Source organism: Mytilus trossulus, chromosome 1 (genome assembly GCF_036588685.1).
Source record: "Mytilus trossulus isolate FHL-02 chromosome 1, PNRI_Mtr1.1.1.hap1, whole genome shotgun sequence".
Lineage (NCBI taxonomy): Eukaryota > Metazoa > Mollusca > Bivalvia > Mytilida > Mytilidae > Mytilus > Mytilus trossulus.
This window is the reverse complement of record NC_086373.1, coordinates 58,188,718-58,211,890: the sequence shown is the minus strand read 5'-3', so window position 1 is coordinate 58,211,890 and position 23,173 is coordinate 58,188,718. Positions and strand designations below refer to the sequence as shown.

At 31.2% G+C, this 23,173-nt stretch overlaps 1 protein-coding gene across 1 annotated transcript; it reads right to left on the bottom strand.

Annotated features, from left to right (window-relative positions):
- Window positions 1-1,354: 1,354 nt before the first annotated feature.
- Window positions 1,355-22,417, bottom strand: LOC134681259 (uncharacterized). The gene is made up of 19 exons (XM_063540839.1): window positions 22,398-22,417; window positions 21,907-21,999; window positions 19,864-20,011; window positions 19,078-19,256; window positions 18,083-18,245; window positions 17,600-17,790; window positions 16,546-16,629; window positions 15,812-15,965; window positions 15,246-15,406; window positions 13,777-13,921; window positions 12,630-12,904; window positions 11,771-11,921; window positions 11,159-11,319; window positions 10,197-10,356; window positions 9,264-9,430; window positions 3,493-3,577; window positions 2,681-2,878; window positions 2,178-2,286; window positions 1,355-1,743 (listed from the first exon to the last, which is right to left on the bottom strand). Exons 1-19 carry the CDS (start codon window positions 22,415-22,417, stop codon window positions 1,670-1,672), a joined length of 2,718 nt encoding a protein of 905 aa, XP_063396909.1. The 3' UTR covers window positions 1,355-1,669.
- Window positions 22,418-23,173: the final 756 nt, after the last annotated feature.

The following is a 23,173-nucleotide window of genomic DNA, read 5'->3' as shown; positions in this document are numbered from 1 at the left end:
AGTGTTTTAAGTATACCTCTATTAGTAAGGATTCTCAAAATTATAGTCCAAGACACAAAAAATGGGTAAAAAATAGTCCATTAAAAGGCAACAATTCGAAACTAAAGTTACTGATCATTTAGTAATTGATTTATTTGTTAACATATTTTGTTGTCAATAATCTCGTTCTACTATACACTTTCTGGCAAAAAAACCAACCCTTTATATGATGATTTTCCAAAGTTCTTCTCAAAATGTCTAACGAAATAGTAATTGGACAACCACACATTGAAAAATTTAAATATATCTTAAATTAAATTTATAAATATTAAACTGGAAATGAAATCCTTTTCAGGAACAACTGGAAATTTCTCTTGTGAAGTCCTTGACATAGATTTTGGTAAGAATCCACCTATTAAACTATGATGCACAAACATAACTTTTCACTTTTTGTATTACACAATTAATCATAGTAGCTGATCAACAGAGTCTTGGGACATCTTGAGAAACATTTGGGTAATACATGTTAGAAATATCTTACAATGTTATTTACTTCATTTAATATATATGTCTTAAGAAACAATATTGTGACAATAATTGTTGTTTGCTATGCAAGGACAATTTTTTAAGAATTGACAATGGAGAAGAAAACTGCCAAGTCAGCATATAAGTGAAGATGTAGAGGAAAAAATGTTTTGTTTAATTATATATTTTACAGCAGTACATAGATAATGGATCCAAGGTCATTAGCAAAATAAAAACTTACCATTTAGGTTAAAACCTAAACTTAATATTAATATGCCTACATACACATATTTTCTTTTTTTGGGTGGGTCATTGATGGGTAATTGTCTCATTTGAAATAATACCACATCTCTATATTTTCATATAGATATAACATGATATTACATATAGTGCATATGGTGTACCTGCCATTCTTTTTTACATGAGGCCGTTAGTTTTCTCGCTTGAATTGTTTTACATTGTCTTATCAGAGACTTTTATAGCTGATTATATGTGGTATGGGCTTTGCTCATTGTTGAAGGCCATACGGTGACCTATAATTGTTAATGTTTGTGTCATTTTGGTCTTTTGTGGATAGTTGTCTCATTGGCAATCATACCACATCTTCTTTTTTATATAATTTTGTCATTGGTTATCACCATCATGTTTATTAAAGGGTATATAAGTATATGGACACTATGTATGTATTCATATAATGACAGTCAATAATAAAAATATTGCAATAAATATTGTAAAATACACAAAAAGAACATTGAAGTCTATTTCCATGTTACACATATTTACATAATTATGTAATACATGTATACTAATTAAGAACTTTCACTTATTTAACAGTACATTATATAGGGTTTTCATTTTTGATCAATATAATATAATTGATAAATATGGTTATATCTTCTTTAGTCCTTTATGCTACATTAATAAGTGGAAATCATATTGGCTTGTTGTTTGTAGAAATGAAAAATAACTGACCCAACACATTATCAAGATGATTTTGTGGTTCAGTTCGATTTTAATTGTCTTAGTGTGTCAATGGTCTCAGAAGATAATACATGTATAAAATATAAAAGTTCATGGCACTAAAAATTTTATACAGAAAGGATGCAAAATGATGAGAAAGGTTCACAGCTGCACAGTTGGTCAATTGATCTAAACATGAATCAGTTCATTCTGTATCTTCAATACTGCAGTTCTGTGGAGCTGATTCTTTGGACTTGTTCTTCTTTGTCATTTCATGAACTAAAAATGAAAAAACTATTGATTATCCTATTAATATACTGTTAAACTGCTATCACAGTGGGCAATTTCACCTGTAACGTCTTTAAGAAAACCCTTTTAAAAAAAGGCTGTATGACAGTTTGTTTGACATGATGATCTCTTACTTAATAAAGGTATGCTACCGTGGCTACATCCTAATTGGTGAGGCTATGCCTAAGAATAGAATAAGAAAAGCAATCGGTCTAAAATATGTTAGTGCTAGCCCTTCCACAAACCTGAACTCACCCTTGATTTGTGGTGAGATTTGTGTTAATCACTCTCAACTTTTCTGTGAAATGTTGGGGTTTTTTTTTGGCCTTTTTTCATTTTTCACTTTTGCAATGGGATCTTTGCTTTTATTGGATTTTGCATTGCCCTTTATTATCTCATATGTACTGCAATATGTGTATACTCACTTCCTTGGATAGCCCATAAAGCTAATGCTAGAATAAATATGCCTCCCACACCAATAATGGTCCATTGGACTGGTCCAATATGGTCAGGATCTAATCTTTCAGTTTTTATCTGGAATATAGACCAATCATTAACTCATTATATATATAGAAACTACTCTTATATCTTATAATAATAAAAGTTTCATACTGAAGTTTAAACTGTAGATTAATTACTATTTGTGGGATACCAACATTTAGGTATAAGTAAACCATGATTTTAAACTCTTAATGAAAAGTTTTTTTTATAGGCTTGTATGAAATTTTGGCAATTTTATGAAATCAAATAGCCATGAAAAAACTTTTTTTTTCTAACCACAAAAATTGGTATCTATGGAATTGAATGAATTTATAGAGTACATTTTAACTGATAATCAACTGTAAAACAATAAGTATATGCATTAAAATATTCAGAGTATTGAAGGATCATCTGTTGCTTAAAAAGACTCCTTAGCTATATGACTTACTGTATTATCTTTCACTGGGGTATTAAAGGAACATGTGTTCCATGAAAAAGACTCCATAGCAACAGGACTTTTCATCATCTCAATAAAACATACATCAACATACATAGTTTCTATAACTGTTTGTAGATTAGGTACATTAGCAGTAGAGCTATTGTATAAAACCAATATAGTTGGCACAGGAATCATGGCTATTGGTATCTGGAATTAGAAATATCAGTAAACAAAGTTATATATTTTTATAGTTTGTTCTTGTGTTTTGCTATATTGAACACTACTGTCCCAGTTTAGGGGGAGGGTTGAATACTAACAACATGTTTTACCCCTCAACATTCATTACATGCCTTCCCTAGTCATGAGCCTGTACCTTTCCATGGAGTACTGAATATACATGGCTGTCACTTTTGTTTTTTTAATAAATTGTTTTGTTATAAATTAGGTACCAGTTGTTAGTTTTCTTAATTGAATTCTTTCAACTTTTTCATGTCCAACTTTACTGTATAGATTTTTCTCTTTGATATATGCTGTTCAGTTCCCTACCACTTCATTTAACCTTCCACCCTGATGGATATTTGTCTATTTAGCAATCATACCACATCTCCTTGTTTTATAAAGTACCTGGTTCTATAAAGATATCTGTTATACTTGGATATATTGCAAATTAACTACAGAGCACTCATAGTATAAATATAAGTAACATCAAGACATTTTCCTCATAAAATAAACTTATATTTTTCAACAATTTTGTTAAAATTTGAAATTCAAAATAAGTATCATGTGGACCTGCTGGTTTTAAACACCTGTAATTATTTTACCTGATGTGTTGATACATTGGAAGCCACTGTGGGTAAAGTGTTAATAACTGGTCCTGTACTCTGAACTGCTAAATTGTCACACAATCTACAATTATAATAAAAATGATAATGGTTAGATAAATCTAAAGGAGTAGGTCCAGTAAGACCCCTTTTCGGCCCCAAAATATAGCAGTTTTACAAAATTGTTAAAATGTAAACTTTTAGTTATTTATTGTACAGTAGGATGCTTCTGCTACATAGAAATGGACTGTTTTGTACAATACAATGCACATATAACAGGTACTAGCACCATCAATTCATGCTAAATTACTGAAATCTTCACAATTCTAGCATTTTAGTTATATTTTAGACGGTTTTCGTGTGAAATGAAATAGACACTTAAGTGTTTAAAAAGTGGTCAAAATCTTTCATCAGATGAACCTGAAATTTGAGGCCAAATTCGGTCCTTTCCTTACCGGTGTCATATGGTATTTTGAACCCCATGGTAAAATGACCCCGGGGTCAAAATACCGCTATGGTAAATTGAACTCCCCCATGGTAAATTGAACCCCCCCTGTATGGAAATTGAACCCCCATGGTAAATTGAACCCCCCTGTTTTTTTCATTTTAGATGATTAATAAAACATTTAACATTATATAAAAGCTAATCAAATATTAAAAATCATTTATACAAGAAGGGGAGGTCAATTTTCAATGATTGGTTAAAAGAAAAATATTTGCTTGGTATAAGTGCTCTGAAGTCTTAACCAACAAAATTTCATTCAAAAAACTTCTTAAAGCATTAAAACTAGACCATGTAGCTTGGACACTATAATTCTTTGAAATTTAAAATATTTATATAGAATGGTAGACTTTTAAGTTTGAATTCTCCATGGTAAAAAAGGGGGAGGGGGTCAAATTACCATGGCTCACTTGATTTTAAAAAGTAAAATTTTCAAAACATCTTTTCAAGCTAATAAAATAAATACAAACTACTGATTGGAGTATAATAAATATGTAAAGGAGTTACAGTAGCAAGATATTTTAACATGAAAGGTCTTTAGATGTATAGTAGGGGGTTCAATATACCATGGTACAATAACATGGCTAAGTAAAATTTTCAAAATATCTTTTCCAGCATGTTAAATACAAACAAACAACTTATTGGAGTATTAAAACTATGTTAAGGAGTTAGAAAAACTGGGATTTTTAAAATTAAAGGTCTATAGGATGGGGTTCAATATATCATGGAAGGGGGGGGGGGGGGGGTCAAAATACAATGAAATTTTTCTTCTTCTTCAAAATATCTTTTCAAGCATGTTTTAAAAATGCACTCAAACTACAAATTGGAGTATTATTACTATGTTAAGGAGTTAGAATAGCTTGAATTTTTGAAAATTAAGGTCTATAGAAGGGGTTCAATATACCGTAGGGGGTCAAAATACCATGGCTAAGTAAAATTTTCAAAATATCTTTTCCAGCATGTTATATACATACAAACAACTTGTTGAAGTATTATTACTATGTTAAGAAGTTAGAATAGCTTGAATTTTTGAAAATCAAGGTCTATAGAAGGGGGTTCAATAAACCACAGGGGGTCAAAATACCATGGCTAAGTAAACTTTTTAAAATATCTTTTCCAGCATGTTGAATACATGCATCCTACAAATTGGAGTATTGTTACTATGTTAAGGAGTTAGAATAGCTTGAATTTTTGAAAATTAAGGTCTATAGAAGGGGTTCAATATACCGCAGGGGGTCAAAATACCATGGCTACGTAAAATTTTCAAAATATCTTTGCCAGTTTGTTAAATACATACAAACTACTGATTGGAGTATTATAATTATGTTAAGGAGTTAAAATAGCTTGGGTTTTTGAAATTTAAGGTCTATACTCTATAGTAGGGGGTTCAATATACCATGGTAGGGGGGTCAAAATACCATGAAAATATTTTTCTTCAAAATATCTTTTCCAGCATGTTAAATGCATACCATGTTAAATGCATACTAACTACTTATTGGAGTATTATAACTATGTTAAGGATTAAGAATAGCTGGAATTTTTGAAATTGAATGTCTATGGTAGGGGGTTCAATATACCGCAGGGGGGTCAAAATACCATGGCTAAGTAAAATTTTCAAAATATCTTTTCCAGCATGTTATATACATACAAACAACTTATTGAAGTATTATTACTATGTTAAGGAGTTAGAATAGCTTGAAATTTTGAAAATCAAGGTCTATAGAAGGGGGTTCAATATACCTCAGGGGGTCAAAATACCATGAAAATATTTTTTCTTCAAATTATCTTTTCCAGCATGTTAAATGCATATGAACTACTTATTGGAGTACTATTACTATATTAAGGATTAAGAATAGCTTGAATTTTTGAAATTGAATGTCTATGGTAGGGGGTTCAATATACCGCAGGGGTGTCAAAATACCATGGCTAAGTAAAATTTTCAAAATATCTTTTCCAGCATGTTGAATACATACAAACTACAAATTGAAGTATTATAATTATGTTAAGGAGTTAGAATAGCTTGGGTTTTTGAAATTCAAGGTCTATAATAGGGGGGTCAATATACCATGGTAGGGGGTCAAAATACCATGAAAATATTTTTTCTTCAAAAAGATATTTTGAAAATTTTACTTAGTCATGGTATATTGACCCCCTGAGGTTGTTGAACCCCCTACCATAGTCCCCGAAGTTAAAAAAATCTTGCTAGTCTAACTCCTAAACATAGTTATAATACTCCAATACGTAGTTTGTATGTACATGTATTTAAAATTCTGAAAAAGATATTAGGAAAAAAATTAATTTCCATGGTATTTTGACCCCCCCTGCGGTATATTGAACCCCCTACCATAGACCTTAAATTTCAAAAATACTAGCTATTCTAACTCCTTAAAATAGTTATAATACTCCAATAAGTAGTTTATATGTATTTAGCATACTGGAAAAGATATTTTGCAAAATTGTATATAGCCATGGTATTTTGACCCCCCTGCGGTATATTGAACCCCCTACTCATAACCTCTAATTAAAAAAAAATAATAGCCAATAAATTGTAAATAAGATTATCTGCAATACTATTTCTCAAAAACAGGGGGGTTCAATATACCGCAGGGGGGTTAAAAATACCATATGTGAAAAATGACCCCGGGGTCAAAATACCATGCGGTATAATGACCCCGGGGTCATTTTACCGCATGGTATTTTGACCCCGGGTTCAATTTTTAGGGGGTTCAAAATACCATATGACACCGGACCTACTCCTTTGAATGATGAACCAATGTTGAGTTAATTCTCTGATGTTAAGCATGATATACCTTATTGTGATGGATTTTCAAGTCTTGAAAATTACAGACTGTTTAATCTAAAGCTGCAAAGCAAAACAAATTTTGAAAAAGAAACAAGCACATATTTAGGGACTTATCATTTTTTACCTGGGAGGGGGGGCTGGTCATTTTGAAATCAAACATGCAAAATTTCTTGATCCCCCCCTTTAATATTTCACTGTTTTATTTGATCCTCCCCAGTAAAAACATTCAAAAAAATTTGATCCCCCCCCCCTCTATCAAACATGCCAAAACTTAAACATGCAAAACACTTATCAGGTTCTTTCACGAAAATATTGAAAATGATATATTTATATATATAGTGGATTGAGTCAAAAAACATATTTGAGGGGAAATTGTCTTGAAATAGGGCACTTCCATGAGGCCTCTTCCATGAAAATAAGTAGGTGATTTGAGTAATTTTTTTCTGACTTTTGTTTTTAATTTACTGTATTGTGCTCTTAAAGAAAACTTGATCCTAATAGTAACTTTTTGAAACAGCAACAACACATTATTTACTAAGAGGAATCTATTATATGTCCTTAAGTTTTATGTGTCTTGCATGTTTAAGTTTTGGCATGTTTGATGGAGGGGGGGATTAAATTTTTTTGAATGTTTTTACTGGGGGTGATCAAATAAAACAGTGAAATGTTGATTGAGTCACTAGACTTTGCACCTGTCCTAAGTCAGGAATCTGATGTACAGTAGTTGTCGTTTGTTTATGTAATATATACGTGTTTCTCGTTTCTCGTTTTGGTTTATATAGATTAGAAGGTTGGTTTTCCCGTTTGAATGGCTTTACACTAGTAATTTTGGGGCCCTTTATAGCTTGTTGTTCGGTGTGAGCCAAGGCTCCGTGTTGAAGGCCGTACTTTAACCTATAATGGTTTACTTTTTAAATTGTTACTTGGATGGAGAGTTGTCTCATTGGCACTCACACCACATCTTCCTATATCTATTTAATATGGAGATAGTTCATGCTTTAAGCTTGAACAATTAAGTTACTCATTTATTGTCAAATGTGTGATAGTACAAATTTTGATTTATTAGACTTAAAGTACAAATTTTGCGGGTGTATAAAGAGGAATAAATGGACCCAAAGAGATCTTGTAATGAAAATAAAAAGTTACATTAGTGGTGTTCATCATCTCAAAATCATTTTGTATTCAATATTCAACTGTTTGTATGCAAATTCTAAGATGAATATTTAATCATTTATTCGAGAATTTATTACTCTACATAATATTCTTTCATGATGCGGCATGCTTTGTATTTTTGGACAATATTTTGCACAAATCGCTGTAGATTTCTCTTTAATCAATACTTAATTTCTCTCAAACTATTAAGCTGAATAAAACAAAACTTGACAGTAATGCTTGTTAATTTAGTGATCAAAGTGAGTGAAATACATGTAAATATGACTGAATTATTTGGATTATGAAGCACCTACATCACCAAATTCTTATGATGTCTAATTTAACTGGGTATATATAAATTGTGCTAAAAATATATTTCGATTTGGCTGTTGCAATGTTCTTCTTGACATGTTGTCTCTTGAGCCATGTTTAATCCACCATTTCTACATTTGAAAATGCCTGTACCAAGTCAGGAATATGACAGTTCTTGTCTATTCCTTTTTGATGCGTTTTGCTATTTGATTTTGCCATGTGATTATGGACTTTCCCCATTGATTTTTCTCTAAGTTCAGTATTTTTGTGATTTTACTTTTAAAGTATGTGAAATACTTATTTCCATGTGTAAAAAATATTGATCCCCCCCACTTTGAAATTATAAAAAAATTTGAACCCCCCTTTTCCACACACAGAAAAAAACTTGATCCCCCCTGTATTTTGACCAGCCCAGATAAATAATGATAAGTCCCTTAATTGAAAGATTGGTATCATTTTTTTAAGGCTGAATATCCAGTTAGAAATATTTTAAATGTATATGAAGTCTTAAAAAAAAAAACAATTAATCAAGAAGTGCTCAGCTCAAGTTGAAGGGCCGGTTGAACCAATATAATTGAGAATGCAAGTGAGGAATATGTTAAAGAGACAACAACTAGACCAAAAAAATGTAATGGGTAAGTTATGACATTCTGCCTTGTAATATGCTTTTCAAAACTTAAAAGATTGTTGAAAATTATAATAAACATGTCCAAAACACTCCTCCAAAGTCCAACATCAAATCAACCTAATTCTTACTCTGCATCAAATTTTAAATATAAAGCTTCTTCGAGTATCATCCCTAAATATCTGGAAATTGTGAAGAAAAAAAGTCCAAAATGACTTAAGTGGGTGTCCAATTTTAAACCAAAAAGACAGAAGAAAATTATACACCTAAACATATGGACAAATTTGAACACTTGTTGTATCATATGTATTAGAGATTTAACAGCAATAAAAAAAATCAGCAATATTAGATTAACAAACAAAGTAAACATATCATACTCATCAAATGTTCCCAGTACAGACATCCTTGTTGCTGTGACAGGCCTGATGTAATTAATATCTACATCAAAATCTCCACCTTCAACCAGATGCTTTAGTTTAGTTATCTCCCTTGATAATTCAATATGGCTGTCATATCTCTTCTTTAGGCTGAACTTAATATAATCCTTAAATCAAAATATTGAAATATCAAATACTATTGGTATCGTCAGGTAATTTGTATATCCACACTTCAAAAAAATCTATTTAGTTATAATTACTATGGAAGGATGGAGCAATGTTCTTACTCAAGTCATTTAATAATCATAAAAGAGTGCTAGCTATAAATCAGGTTTAATCCACCACTTTCTACATAAAAATATGCATGTACCATAAGGAATATGACAGTTGTTATCCATTAGTTTGAATTGTTTGAGCTTTTGATTTGCCATTTGATTCAGGACTTTCTGTTTTGAATTCTACTCAGAGTTTGGTATTTTTGTTAAATTACTTTTTGCAAAGATTTGTGTTCCTTTGATCTAACAACAAAGAAAAATGTGGCAGTTATTCACCAAAGATCAATGATTAAACAGCTTTACTCTTCTTTGCTTCATTACTACACCCATATTGTGAGATTGCTGCAAACTACATTTTTACAATAATACCACCTCTTCTTATTTCTATATAAACTCCCCCCCCCCCCTCCCCACCTTAACTGTCAAGTCATGACCCATATTGAATGTGTTGTAAGGTAAGATTATTTTTATTTCATCCCTTTGAATAACGAAACTATTGTTGTGTTGGTAAATAATATTGTACTAAAGATATTTATAAAACTCAAAAAATTTCATGGAATACTTCCACACAATATTTTAACTTCTCCAGTAAATATTACCAGTAGAAAAAAATACCCCCCTTTTTTTTTAAATCCATATTTTTTTAATAAAAGTTTACCTTCTCTATTGTCCTCACTTGGTAAGACTGTATTATTTCTCCCAACATGAACAAATTAAGCTTTCTATTTAACAATGATGATATCTGTGAATAACTAGCTAGTCCACTGTTAACTATGGCATCAAAGTCTATACTTCTAAAATTTAATGTTATATCAGCACTGAAAAATAATAAATATATACAGGTTGTAAGAAAAATTGAAACAAAATTTTAGTGTATGTATTTATGTTCCATCTCAGTTCACAACAAGTAGTGGAAGCCTTGTTGTAATTGTCATACATTTCAAAGTAATCCCATACATATCCCACTGTAGTCCGTTAACACAATAGTGTCAATGATAATTTTTCATTTAAGTTTACGAGTTTTAATTTTTTTAATAAATACAGTTGTGTCATTTTGGACATTGTGTCTGTCATTGGTGTTAAAAATGCTGTCACCATGATCAGAGGTGCATAACAATTTATTTGCTCCAGGCATCATAGTTTAAGGAGCACGGAGTTTGAACATAGTTATCATATATTTTAACAGGAGTATATGGTAACCAATAATGATTATAAAAAAGAAGATGTGGTATAATTGCCAATGAGACGACTCTCCACAACAGACCATTAACACAGAAATTAAGAACTATAGGTCATCCTACTGTATGGGATGAATTCATTCAACAGATTGAACAATTCAAAGAAGGATAAACAGGAAGTATGAATCTAACCTATGTGAAAAGGTTTATAAAACTTTTTTTGTCAGGCTACTGACCAGAAGTAATAGAAAAATGTGTTCAAAATAGGTTCATGCAGCATATTGATAAACTAGAAGTAAGACTAAACAGGATGTCCCAAATAATTTGTTGCTTATTTCAAACCTTGCTCAAACCTATTTTCATTTATAATTTTGATGATCTATGCAGAATGACTAGCATTAAAGACATATATCTAAAATACATAAATGTCAGTTTAGCTTACTTTGTAAAATCTTCCATATGCCTTGGTACTAAAACTGTTGTTTTATTTGGTGGACTAAAGTTAAATCCTGTTCTGAAGTCTACTTGTTGGTGTAACATTTCAGCATATCTTTCTAGGTATGGATATAATGGACTGGTCTGTAATTCAATGGTGACTCCTTCCTGATATATACATCATATAAGATTAAAATACAAAATACATGTAATATGAAAAAAATAATATAACTGCAAAATTATAAATGAGCTATATATTCTTAACACAGCAAGTGTTACAAGAATTTGATATTTTACAAGTTGCAGAATTTTGAAATAGGTTATAAAATTAAAGAATATTGTTCTATCATTTAAAAACTGCTTAACGCCATCCACTAAGGTTTCTGGAAGTTTACATTTTTGAGAGTAAGATAATGAAAAAATCTGTCACAAATCCCTCAGTAGAGACTTGTTATATGCATGAAAACTAAGAAAACGTTTCAATTTAATAGACCAGGCCATACCAAATATCATTGACCTACTACAAGCGGCTCCAATTTCACTGACCTAATAAAAAGCAGTACATGTCTGACCCTGATGCTAAACAGACATGAAATGCTATGATCCCTTGAATCAATACCTGTTGGATATGAACAGAATTAATTATGTGCTGTCCAGCAGGATGCAGTAACTGTAGAATCTTGTTGTACAATACAATCTCTGATTCTTTCTTTTCATCCAAGGTCAATGTCTGAGTTTGATTACATGGCAGAAGTACTTCATAAGTAAATCTACAAATGTATCAAAAATATTTACATGTATTCTATTTGTAACAATACTGAATGAGACAACTCATCTTATATCTACTTAATATGAGTAGCAGGAAAAGTGCCTCAAGTATAGCAGGATTTGCTTTCTCTTATTGAGCACCCCCCAGTTTGTTTGGTGGTTTTAATGTTGCTTAGTCTTTAGTTTTCTGGATTGTTTCTCTTTTTGTTGTCTTTCAATTTTTACCATGGGATTGTCAGTTTCTCTCAACTTGAATATCCCTTTGGTATCTTTGGCCCTTTTTTCCATTTGAAATGAATATAATGCATTGGTTTCAGATGGATTGATTTTTTTCCAAGATTCTTAAAGGAAAGAATTCTATTTGGAACTCTTATGTGCTATATATTTACAGATAAAAAAAACTGTGGTGAAGGGTTAAAATTGATGATCAACAATTAATAAGTTAGTCACAAAAAAAAACATTGTACAACCAGAGCCGATATTGTTAAAGGTTCCCTTTATGTAGTTGTAAGCTTTGTTTCACAGCAGTGATATGAATTATATGAAAAAAATATCAGATGAATTTGTGGTATTTATAAAAGTGAGGAAAAAAACAGAACCTTCTGAACTGTGTTTTAGTTAATTCCTGGTGTTTCTTTCATGCCTTTGAGATTATCACCAAGAATTACTACATGTACAACACAAAATACTTTATCCTTTGTTCAACTTACTTATCAGGATTCTTTACAGCATTACAAAACTTAACATCCCATTTTCCTTGCCAGAAACATTTTCTTTCCATTTTACAAATTTGAGTTGTTAGATTACAAATGCTACAATCTATATTGCCATTCATGAGAACATAGTGTGGTGTTACAGGATTGCTCTCTGAATGGAATGTTAATCCACCAAGGTTTATAAATGTCTGTACTTTCTCTATGTCTTTATCCAAATCAATATGGTGTGATATGTTGTTGCTTCTTTTAATATCAAAAATACTGTAATTCTATTAAAAAAAAGTGCAATATATAGCAGTTGAAATGAATACCTATCAATATGAATACAATGGATATGACATCTTGAACTGTGGATAAGGAAATCTCAGAACACCCAACAAAAAGAATATTTAAACACTTAATCAATGGCCAACTTTATTGACCTTCAATTCCTTTCTTTAATATATGTATGCAAATAACCTGTGCAGTTTTAACAATATCAGTTTAAAACAGTGTGGAAGAAAAAAACACCAATATATAGTCTGACTTAATTATTACACCTTATGATGCTTGATCTTGATTGGTTGTTAGTCTATTTCTTCCATCTAATGAACATCTTTCATATTTTTATGTAAACCAAGTAAATGCACATGGCGATGCTTCTTTTACCAAATTGTCTTGGCATTTGTCAAAGGTATACATTTCTTTTACCCTTCACAGTAACGAAATTATTATTTGTGCTTCTTTTAAAAGGCAGCTGTTTTTGCTAACATTTTTAAAGGGAAGAACGATGGAATGTAGCCATGTTTAAATTCATCCTGCTTATTGATATTCAGTTACATTAAATTAAGGAGAGATAACAAAAAATACCAGTCTTGACAAGGAATTTCCAAGTCTTCTAGCCATTCCAGAATGTTACAATCTCTTGACCTGTATTTTTTAATGAATGCCTTTCCATAACATGATATATCTGCTCAAAATAATTGTAACAAAGCCTATAAAAAAAATCAGTATGTATTAAATATAAGATTAGGATTAAAACTGAAGGTTTGAGTTCAAGCAAAGATACCCTTTTCAGTTTTCCTACCATATATTGCAACAATACATGGAATTATTCTCTTCACATCTAATCATAGCGATAATCAAAAACCTGTTTTCTTACCAAAGTCAACCACACATTGTCTACACTAACTCCATCACTAAGAATTAATTTCACTCTCCTTGATATTTCTTTTATCCAATCCATTCTTTTATATATTGATAATTCTGTGAAATTGATGTTTGAAAATTCCAGTGCTACTGAAATGCTGAAAAGAGAAGATAAGATCTATAAAATGTTGATTTCAAATTCTTATAGTCTTTGCTAAACTAACAGTAAAAATGATGTATAAATTTCAAAATGTTCTGCAAAATTATGATATACCTGTTGAAAGTCTTTTCAAATGCTGCTAGAACTCTGCACCTCAAAAGACTTCTAAATTTTGCTGTTGTCTGCATAGTTTTAAACACAATAAAGATTGGTGTCTTTAACAAAACTTTTTTTTTCTGGAGGTTGCGTTTTGAGATAATGCAAAACGTTTAACTCTCCTCTTTCAGAACACAATCAACCCTAATACATAGGTTTTATTTTCTTATGTTCAGTAACCATTTACGATTTTCATTTATCCTGATCTCTAGGATATTTATGTTTAATATATAATCATTCAAACCAGACCAAAGCATACCCATAGCCAGGGGGTTTGGACGACCCCCCCCCCCCTTGAAAACAAATAAGCACTGTTAAATTCAATGTTCTGTTGGAATTGTGACTGTTAAAGTCGAGTTTGTGAGTCCAACGAAACCCCCCTTGGAAATTCCTGGCTACGGGCCTGCAAAGGCATTGCTACGTTAATTGTCTGATAACAGTTTCTGAACTTTATGTATATTGCAAACTACTTCAAAAATGCATTAACATATTTAGTATACCCCAGTAATAAGAATAGACAAAATGTCTAATGATAATAATTTTGCATTTTCATACAAATCAAGTTTTAAGGAAATCTCATATAGTTTTTATTTTTCTGAAATCTGTTTAAGTGACCACAAAAGAGAGAGTAAAAAAATTGTTCCAATAGACAGGCGGTATTCTAATACAGGTTAAATCTATATGAAATGCACTACAAAGGGATACAAAATTAACGTTCTTATGACACAAATCTAGTTTTAAGGAAATCTCATAGTTCTTATTTTTCTGAAATCTGTTTAAGTGACCACAAAAGAGAGAGTAAAAAAAATTGTTCCAATAGACAGGTGGTATTCTAGTACAGGTTAAATCTATATGAAATGCACTACAAAGGGATTCAAAATTAACGTTCTTATAACACAGACCATGCAGTGGTCTCTGAAGCATATTGAGTCAGTAGCTTCAGCCGGTAAGGTGAAACTGAGAAAACCAATCGAGTTGAGATGACCAATGATCATCTGTTTATAACCATTTTGTCTATGACGAAGTTGATGTTTTCATTGATAGCAGCATGTGGGTCTTTAGTTTCTAGCAATAATTTTTCAAATCCCTCTACTGTTTTTAGAAAGGAAATTATCAGTCAGTAAGAGCAAAGGAAAATTTCATACAATAGCGATAATTACATTTACCTTGTAAAATCATTGATTGATCTGCCTAATACAGTGTAATTGTTAAAAGATAGATGTAAGTTCTTGTCCTTCAACCACTGTTCAGTGACCTTGTACAAATCAGATAATGGGGGAGATCTAGAAGTGGCTTGCAGGTTAATGACAATATGGTTAGGATTATCCTACAAAAGTAATTGTATTATTTCTAAAAAGTAGCTTACATTATACATTTTGTAATGACAATGTGGCTAAGATTTTCCTGAAAAAGTAATAAATTTCATCTAAAAGTGGCTCATAGGGTTAATTACTTCTAACTTATATATATAAAAGCAATTGATTATTTTACATGGATTTTCAATTTATATGCAATTTTCCATTTGCTGTGGAGGGTATGTAAAAAAAACTTATATGACACCATACTCAAACTCAGGTGCTTTACAAGAAAGAGAGATTAATTCTTGCTTCATACAAGGCATCTATGATGTTACTAAGAAGTCAAATCAAGCAAGAAATAATGAAAAGACAGGTTCAACTTTTAAAAAAATTCTTAAAGAAGTAAAAGTTTAAAAAGACCAGAGGAGGCATACCTTTTGATAATGAACAGAAGTAACAACACTTGACAATGTCTTTGTTTTTAAGTATTTGGTGATATGTTGTGTAGATTTGGACAACAAATTGTTTTTCTCTGGATCTGTCAGCTTTCTTATGTCTACACAGGGAAAAACAACATTGATTTTCTTCCTGAAGGATAAAAAAAAATACATATATCCTTTACTATAGATAATTTAGCTGATCTGTAACAATAACATCTTCATGCCTTATATATCATGTACTGTAGTACGCGGCTAGATTAAAACTGACGTGGAAAGGTAACACATGCCAACCGAAAGCTCTTTTTTTGAGAGCCCAGGTGGTCGTGTGGTCTAGCGGGACGACTGCAGTGCAGGCGATTTGGTGTCACGATATCACAGTAGCATGGGTTCGAATCCCGGCAAAGGAAGAACCAATAATTTGCAAAAGCAAATTTACAGATCTAACATTGTTGGGTTGATGTTTAGACGAGTTGTATATTTATATATATATATAAATAAAACTTAAAACATTTTGTCCTTTTTCTTATGATTATTATTGCATTTAAACTCATTATGCTTTGATGATTATTATAAAAGTTTATGATATAAACGAAACTTAAAAAACACAGATCAGATAACTTGATAAATGCTTTACAGTTATACAGTCTTGGATTCAATATTTTTTTATTTTTTTTTTATGCTTGTTTTATGTTTACTTTTAATAGTTATTCTATGCAATGTAATATTACTTTTCTGGAAAAACTATGTCCGCTAAACACTGTCCTGTGTATGACCAATCACACCCTGGGATAATACTACAAGTACTCTGTGTTCTGAAAAATAATAAGGTTGACTTATTGAAATACATTCTAAGGGAAATGTATATATCAAACTGGAATGACAATCTAAAATGACAATCTAAAACAAATGGGGAATATGTCCATGGGAAACTGATGATACCGCCGCTTGCATATCAAATAAAGTTATAGAGAAAAATTACTGAAGAACCATAAAAGTAATGTCGCCAAAATTAACTTGATCCAAGTTATGTGGTAAAAATTTTCATATTATTTGGTTGATATGACTGTGGATAATAAGTATTGCATATAAGTTTCATATTATTTGGTTGAGGCAAACTTAAGTTAGAGATTGAAACATAAAATTCAGCAAATTTCCCATTTATAGAGGGGCATAACTCTAGAACAATAAAAGTGACACCACCAAAATTCAAACTTGATCTGTATTTTGTGGTAATAAGCATTGTATATAAGTTTCAAAATATTTGGTTGTAAACAGAAGCTCAGCAATTTTTCCATTTGTAAAGGGGCATACCTTGCGGACCTATGGTCAAAAAATAACATAAGGACCTAAGAGCTACGGTTCCGCAGCTAACCTCTAGAACAGTTAATGTGATGCCACCAAAATTGAAACTTGATCTGTGTTTAGTGGTAATAAGCATTTTGCATAATTTTCATAACATTTGATTGAGGCCAACTAAAGTTAGAAGCTGAAGCCAGTTTTGGGATGTACTGACATATAGGCTTACATTGATTCTTTTTTGTGGGGAAATACCATTTCAATAACCACAGTATAGCTAAAAATATTGGGTGCAATTTACCAAAATCATCAGGATTGGCCCTTCTGATGTGAAACTTAATAAAATGTTCCTTTGTTTCCTTTTTGCTTATTGCCTCAATGTTCTACACACATATTACCTTTTAATCATGTAAAATAATTTCCAACACTTCCCCCAAAGATAAACAATATTAAACCTTTCTGATTATGTTTATCAGTAATATGTACCCTTCATCACAGCTCCTTGGACATAGGTGATCAAAACTGCCAATAAAGAAAACATATTTGACATCATAAGTCTGATCAAAGACTGTGACATTGACCTTGCCATTCGTGACAGCCTTCTGTAATATGTCATACTCTGACCTAAGGTCTATACTGTTGTCATAGCTACTGTCTACAGAAAATGTCACTTCATCCTAAAAATATATGTATATTGCTAGTAAAACATGGGCACTCAATGACAGATTATAAATTTCATGTTATTCCTTTATTTGGTTTAATAAATATAAAAATTTCGTTGACTTTCTATGGAATATTAGATTTAACTTAAATATGAAGAAAAATCGTAAATTTTAATCATAATGACCACTTTTGATAACATTTGAATAGACAGCAGGTGCATCAGCAGACCTTATACAAGATGGAAGGTCAAATCATATTTGAATGTTAACTCTATATTTGAATTTTTATCAATATTTTAATAGTTACCAGACTAGATTTGAAGTCTCTGATACTTTTAACAATTTGGGGTCTAATGTATGATTTGGCCAGCTCTATGACAGCATGTCTAATTTCTTCTCTTCCATCAAGTGGATGGTCTTGTATCAAACTATCAGCATTAAATCCATCCACAGTTAATGATATATACATACTGAAAAAAAAAATCATGACATAATTTTATTAGAAATGAAAAGAAGGTATCATAATTTGTATATCTAACCCCTAATTAATAAAATAACCAATCAGTCTGAGATTTAAGTCAAACAGATATTTTGTGTAGCAGTAGTTTTTAATCATGCCTAATAATGTCACAAAAAGAAAATAAATTCCCATCACTAGACAGAATATGTCTCATCTTAAAGATTAAAGAGAAAACTGTTTTTTGAACTTATATTTTATTAACGCTGTACAATCATACCTTTGATATTTAAAACAATCTGCAATCCTCATTTATTATTTTTTAGTTGGTAACCAGGACGTGTTTTGCTTGATTAATATATGACAATTGAACAGCAGTATACTATTGTTGCCTTTATTCAATAATCTCCAATGGTGAAATAAAATTTTACTTATTCACGTTTCAGAATCTAATGCATTCTTTTACATTGTCTTAAAGGGGCCTTTTATAGCCGACTATATGCGGTATGAGCTTTGCTCATTGTTGAAGGCCGTACGGTGACCTATAATTGTTAATGTTTCTGTCATTTTGGTCTTTTGTGGATAGTTGTCTCATTGGCAATCATACAACATCTTCTTTTTTATATATTGGTTATATTTTGGAAAGCTTACACCAAAACATTGCGATTGGTTAAAAAGGATCTAAACAATGGGAATTCAACCAATAACGTAACATGATTTTCCTTTTGGTGAACAAACAATGAGATTAACCATAGTCCTTTAGAGTCTGAAACAGTGAATTGTGGAGGTAGAATCTATATATTTTTATCAATATGATCATAGCAAACAAATATATATACAATTACTTTGTAAACTGTTGGTATGTAACAGGATGTACCATGATGTGATACCCAGTCCCATTTACAGTCACATTGTGGCTGTTATCTATTAGCTGTTGTACATCCCACCAGATTTCTGATACAGGAGGGGAAGTAACTCTTCCTTGTAATACAACCTGGATTTGTCTCCCTATTAATGTATTGTCCTGTTAAAAATATAAGCAAACATGTATTTAATACTGGAAAAAATCAAATAATCCTTTCAAGCAATTTAGGTATCCAAATCATATGAGATGTTAACTAAACAAATAATCAAAACTAAGCTGATTCACAAACTTTATAAAGGTCTGATGGATATTTAATTATCGTATATGTATAGTTTGAGAGGCAGTTACTCAGTTTACAAATCAATAATCTTATGAAAAAAATATTCAATGTTCATAATTTAAATCCCTACATTTGTAATTATTTTGTTTTAAATTCAACTTTCTTGGAACCCCAAAAATTCCATTCATATGTCAATACATTACAGTGAAAGCAACATAATGTTAACATCATTGCAAGTTAGTTTCAGCAATATGGTCTACAGTAGTGTAAATGTTTACACTGTAAACCAAATAAATCTAACGGACCAATCACATTCAAATATTTGGAAATTTGGAAATCATTTAAGAATTATTTATTAACTTATTTCCCTCTTCAGTCCCAATGTATCAAACAAACACCTTGTGTTGCATAGCCTATATATTGTAGAAAAGTTTTTCACGGGAAATCTTACCGCATCTCCCTATTGTTATATAGTCAAGTACAAACCTGAATCGTATTGAGCTGCATCATAGTCTTATCTAATGATGGAATTTCATTAACAAGAAGATCATTGAATTTTCTGATTACGTCATCTTCAGAAAATGTTTGATTTGAATATAGTCCAAGACAAGGTAAAGACACTGTAGCTTTAATTCTGGAAATAAAATAATTTAGTTATACATTTAATAAATTACAAAATGTGCAACTGATATATTTTACTGGAGGTAGTCTTTGGTCCTTGCATAGATCTCACATTTGCTGATTTTTAGAAAAGCTATGTATACATTGACAAAATCATTATTAACTTCATATTTTTTAATATTCAGGATCTAATAGGAAAACTATTGTTTTACCTATCTTCCCAAATATTAGAAAGGGGAGATAACTCAAATTAATTGAGATAGCTAATGCAAAACAATCATTTTACAAAACATTCACTCTTTTTGTCTAATATACCAAATTATCATAAATGTCAGAAAAGATGGTCATAAACCAAGGAGAAAATTTTGTTTTTATTTTTTTGGCAGAAATGACATTGAGTTAATTTTAACAAGAGTGCACACACTGAAATGTCTCGCCTTCTTTATTAACCCTTGATACTATCTTGATAGACCTAAATATAAAGCTTTATTACAACTGTCACATAAACTCAACATTAACAAAGAAAAGGAAACATTGATCAATCAACCATGAAAATGAGGTCAAGGTCAGATGAACCATGCCAGGCATACATGTACAGCTAACAATTCTTCAATACAACAAATAAACTATAGATGACTTATTGCTTATAAATAAAGAAAAACAGACCAAAACACACAAACACTTAAAACTTAGCAATGGACCGCAAAAATGAGGTCAAAGTCAGATAAAACCAGCGTAACCGACATGAAGATCATAAAATATGTCCATACACCAAATAAAGTTGACCTAATGCATAAAGTATTAGAAAAATAGACCAAAACTAAAAAACTTAACTTTGACCACTGAACCATAAAAAATGAGGTGAAGGTCAGATGACACCTGTCAGCAAGACATGTACACCTTACAATCATTCCATACACTAATTATAGAAGACCTATTGCATATAGTATAAGAAAAACAGACCAAAACACAAAAACTTAATTATAACCACTGAACTATGAAAATGAGGTCAAGGTCAGATGACACCTGTCAGCTAGACATGTACACCTTACAATCATTCTATACACCAATTATAGTACACCTATTGCATATAGTATAAGAAAAACAGACCAAAACACAAAAACTTAACTATAACCACTGAACCATGAAAATGAGGTCAAGGTCAGATGACACCTGCCAGTTGGACATGTACACCTTACAGTCCTTCCATACACCGAATATAATAGACCTATTGCTTATAGTATCTGAAATATGGACTTGACCACGAAAACTTAACCTTGTTCACTGATCCATGAAATGAGGTCGAGGTCAAGTGAAAACTGTCTGACAGGCATGAAGACCTTGCAAGGTACGCACATACCAAATATAGTTATCCAATTACTTATAATAAGAGAGAATTTAACATTACAAAAAATCTTAACTTTTTTTCAAGTAGTCACTGAACCATGAAAATGAGGTCAAGGACATTGGACATGTGACTGACGGAAAGTTCGTAACATGAGGCATCTATATACAAAGTATGAAGCATCAAGGTCTTCTACCTTCTAAAATATAAAGCTTTTAAGAAGTGAACTAACACAGCCGCCGCCGCCGTAGCCGTCGCCGCCGTCGCCGCCGGATCACTATCCCTATGTTGAGCTTTCTGCAACAAAAGTTGCAGGCTCGACAAAAATCAATTGTAGTTAAAATTGAATAACATAAAAATGCATATGCAGGTTGCCTAAAATATCTGAACTGAAACAGTACTGAACACTTGCATAAATCTTAACCAGAAAATAACCTTTATTCATTTAGCAATATCATCCATTATAGCTGCCATTTGAATACATTACCACCATGCCATGCACTTTTATATTACAAAAATATAAAAGTGCATGGCATGGTGGTAATGCAATAAGAATGTCCTACCTCTCTGGAATAAAAGAATTGTTGGTACATATTCCCTGGCTATAGACATCCCAATGGCAACCATGAACCAGGTTACAATCATGCTGATCATCACTGAAATAGTAAAACTATGATCATAAAAAACTAAAATGGCTTACTTTTATCACAGTCGCTTGCGACTGTACTTTTATAAACTGTGATTTGGATGGAGAGTTGTCTCATTGGCACTCGATCATACCACATCTATCAATCATGTACTGTGGATTAATTTTTTTATGGGTACCAATTTTCATGGATTAGGTAAAACTATCATGTTTGTGGATATTTATTTTCATGATTTTTTCACAGTCTCCATAATTCTACGTGTCCAGAACCAACAAAATCAACAGAAACTGGTATCCAACAAATAATTCTCAACTTTTATCATAATTGTTTTTTAAATGAAAGTCTAAGTTGGTGTACATTTGTCAATAGCAAAGTTTAACAATACATGTATTATACAAGCACTATACATGGTAAATTTTGAAGACATTCTTATCAAACACATAGAAAAGATAATGAAAGTAACTGATGCACTCAGGCATTTGCATCAATATTTTTACTTTTCAGATTTGTAAAATGACTTGCAGTTATCCGTCATCAAAATTAGGATTTTACTGTTATTGTCATAAATTTTAAACTGACATATATTCATTATATAGGACTTTGATTGTTTGATTTGCCTACCTTCTGAATTAATCAAGAGGCTGTCAGATAACATGAATTTTCCTGAATGAAAATGATATTTGCAAAAAAGGACACCTAAACATGACCAAGTAAAAAATACTTTTATTTTTGTAAGGTTCAGAAATGGAAAAGGTTGTTGACCTTTATCTAATCACAGGAAAAGAAACATTGTATATCTGAATTTGAAAATATTTCCTCAAGTTATTGCACAGACAGCACTTAAAAGTTTCGAAGGTCAACATCTCAAAAAAAATAAAAGCTAAAATTATGAAAATTGAATTGGTCACAGGAAACAACATCAATCTGATTTTGATAAGATTTTGTTAAAGCACTTTTAAGCCATTGCACAGACACTGTTTGTCGAATTTACATCATTGTCAGGCATAACAAATTATGAGCTGGTTATCTTTTATGTGTTTTTACAATATCAGCATTACACATTCATCTATTCTAATAACTATATTTTTTATATAAATGACAACAATGTTGTGCAAATGTCTAATTATAAAAATCTTGGTACAAAATATCTTTTTTTTAAACTTCATTTATCTTCTGTGCAACT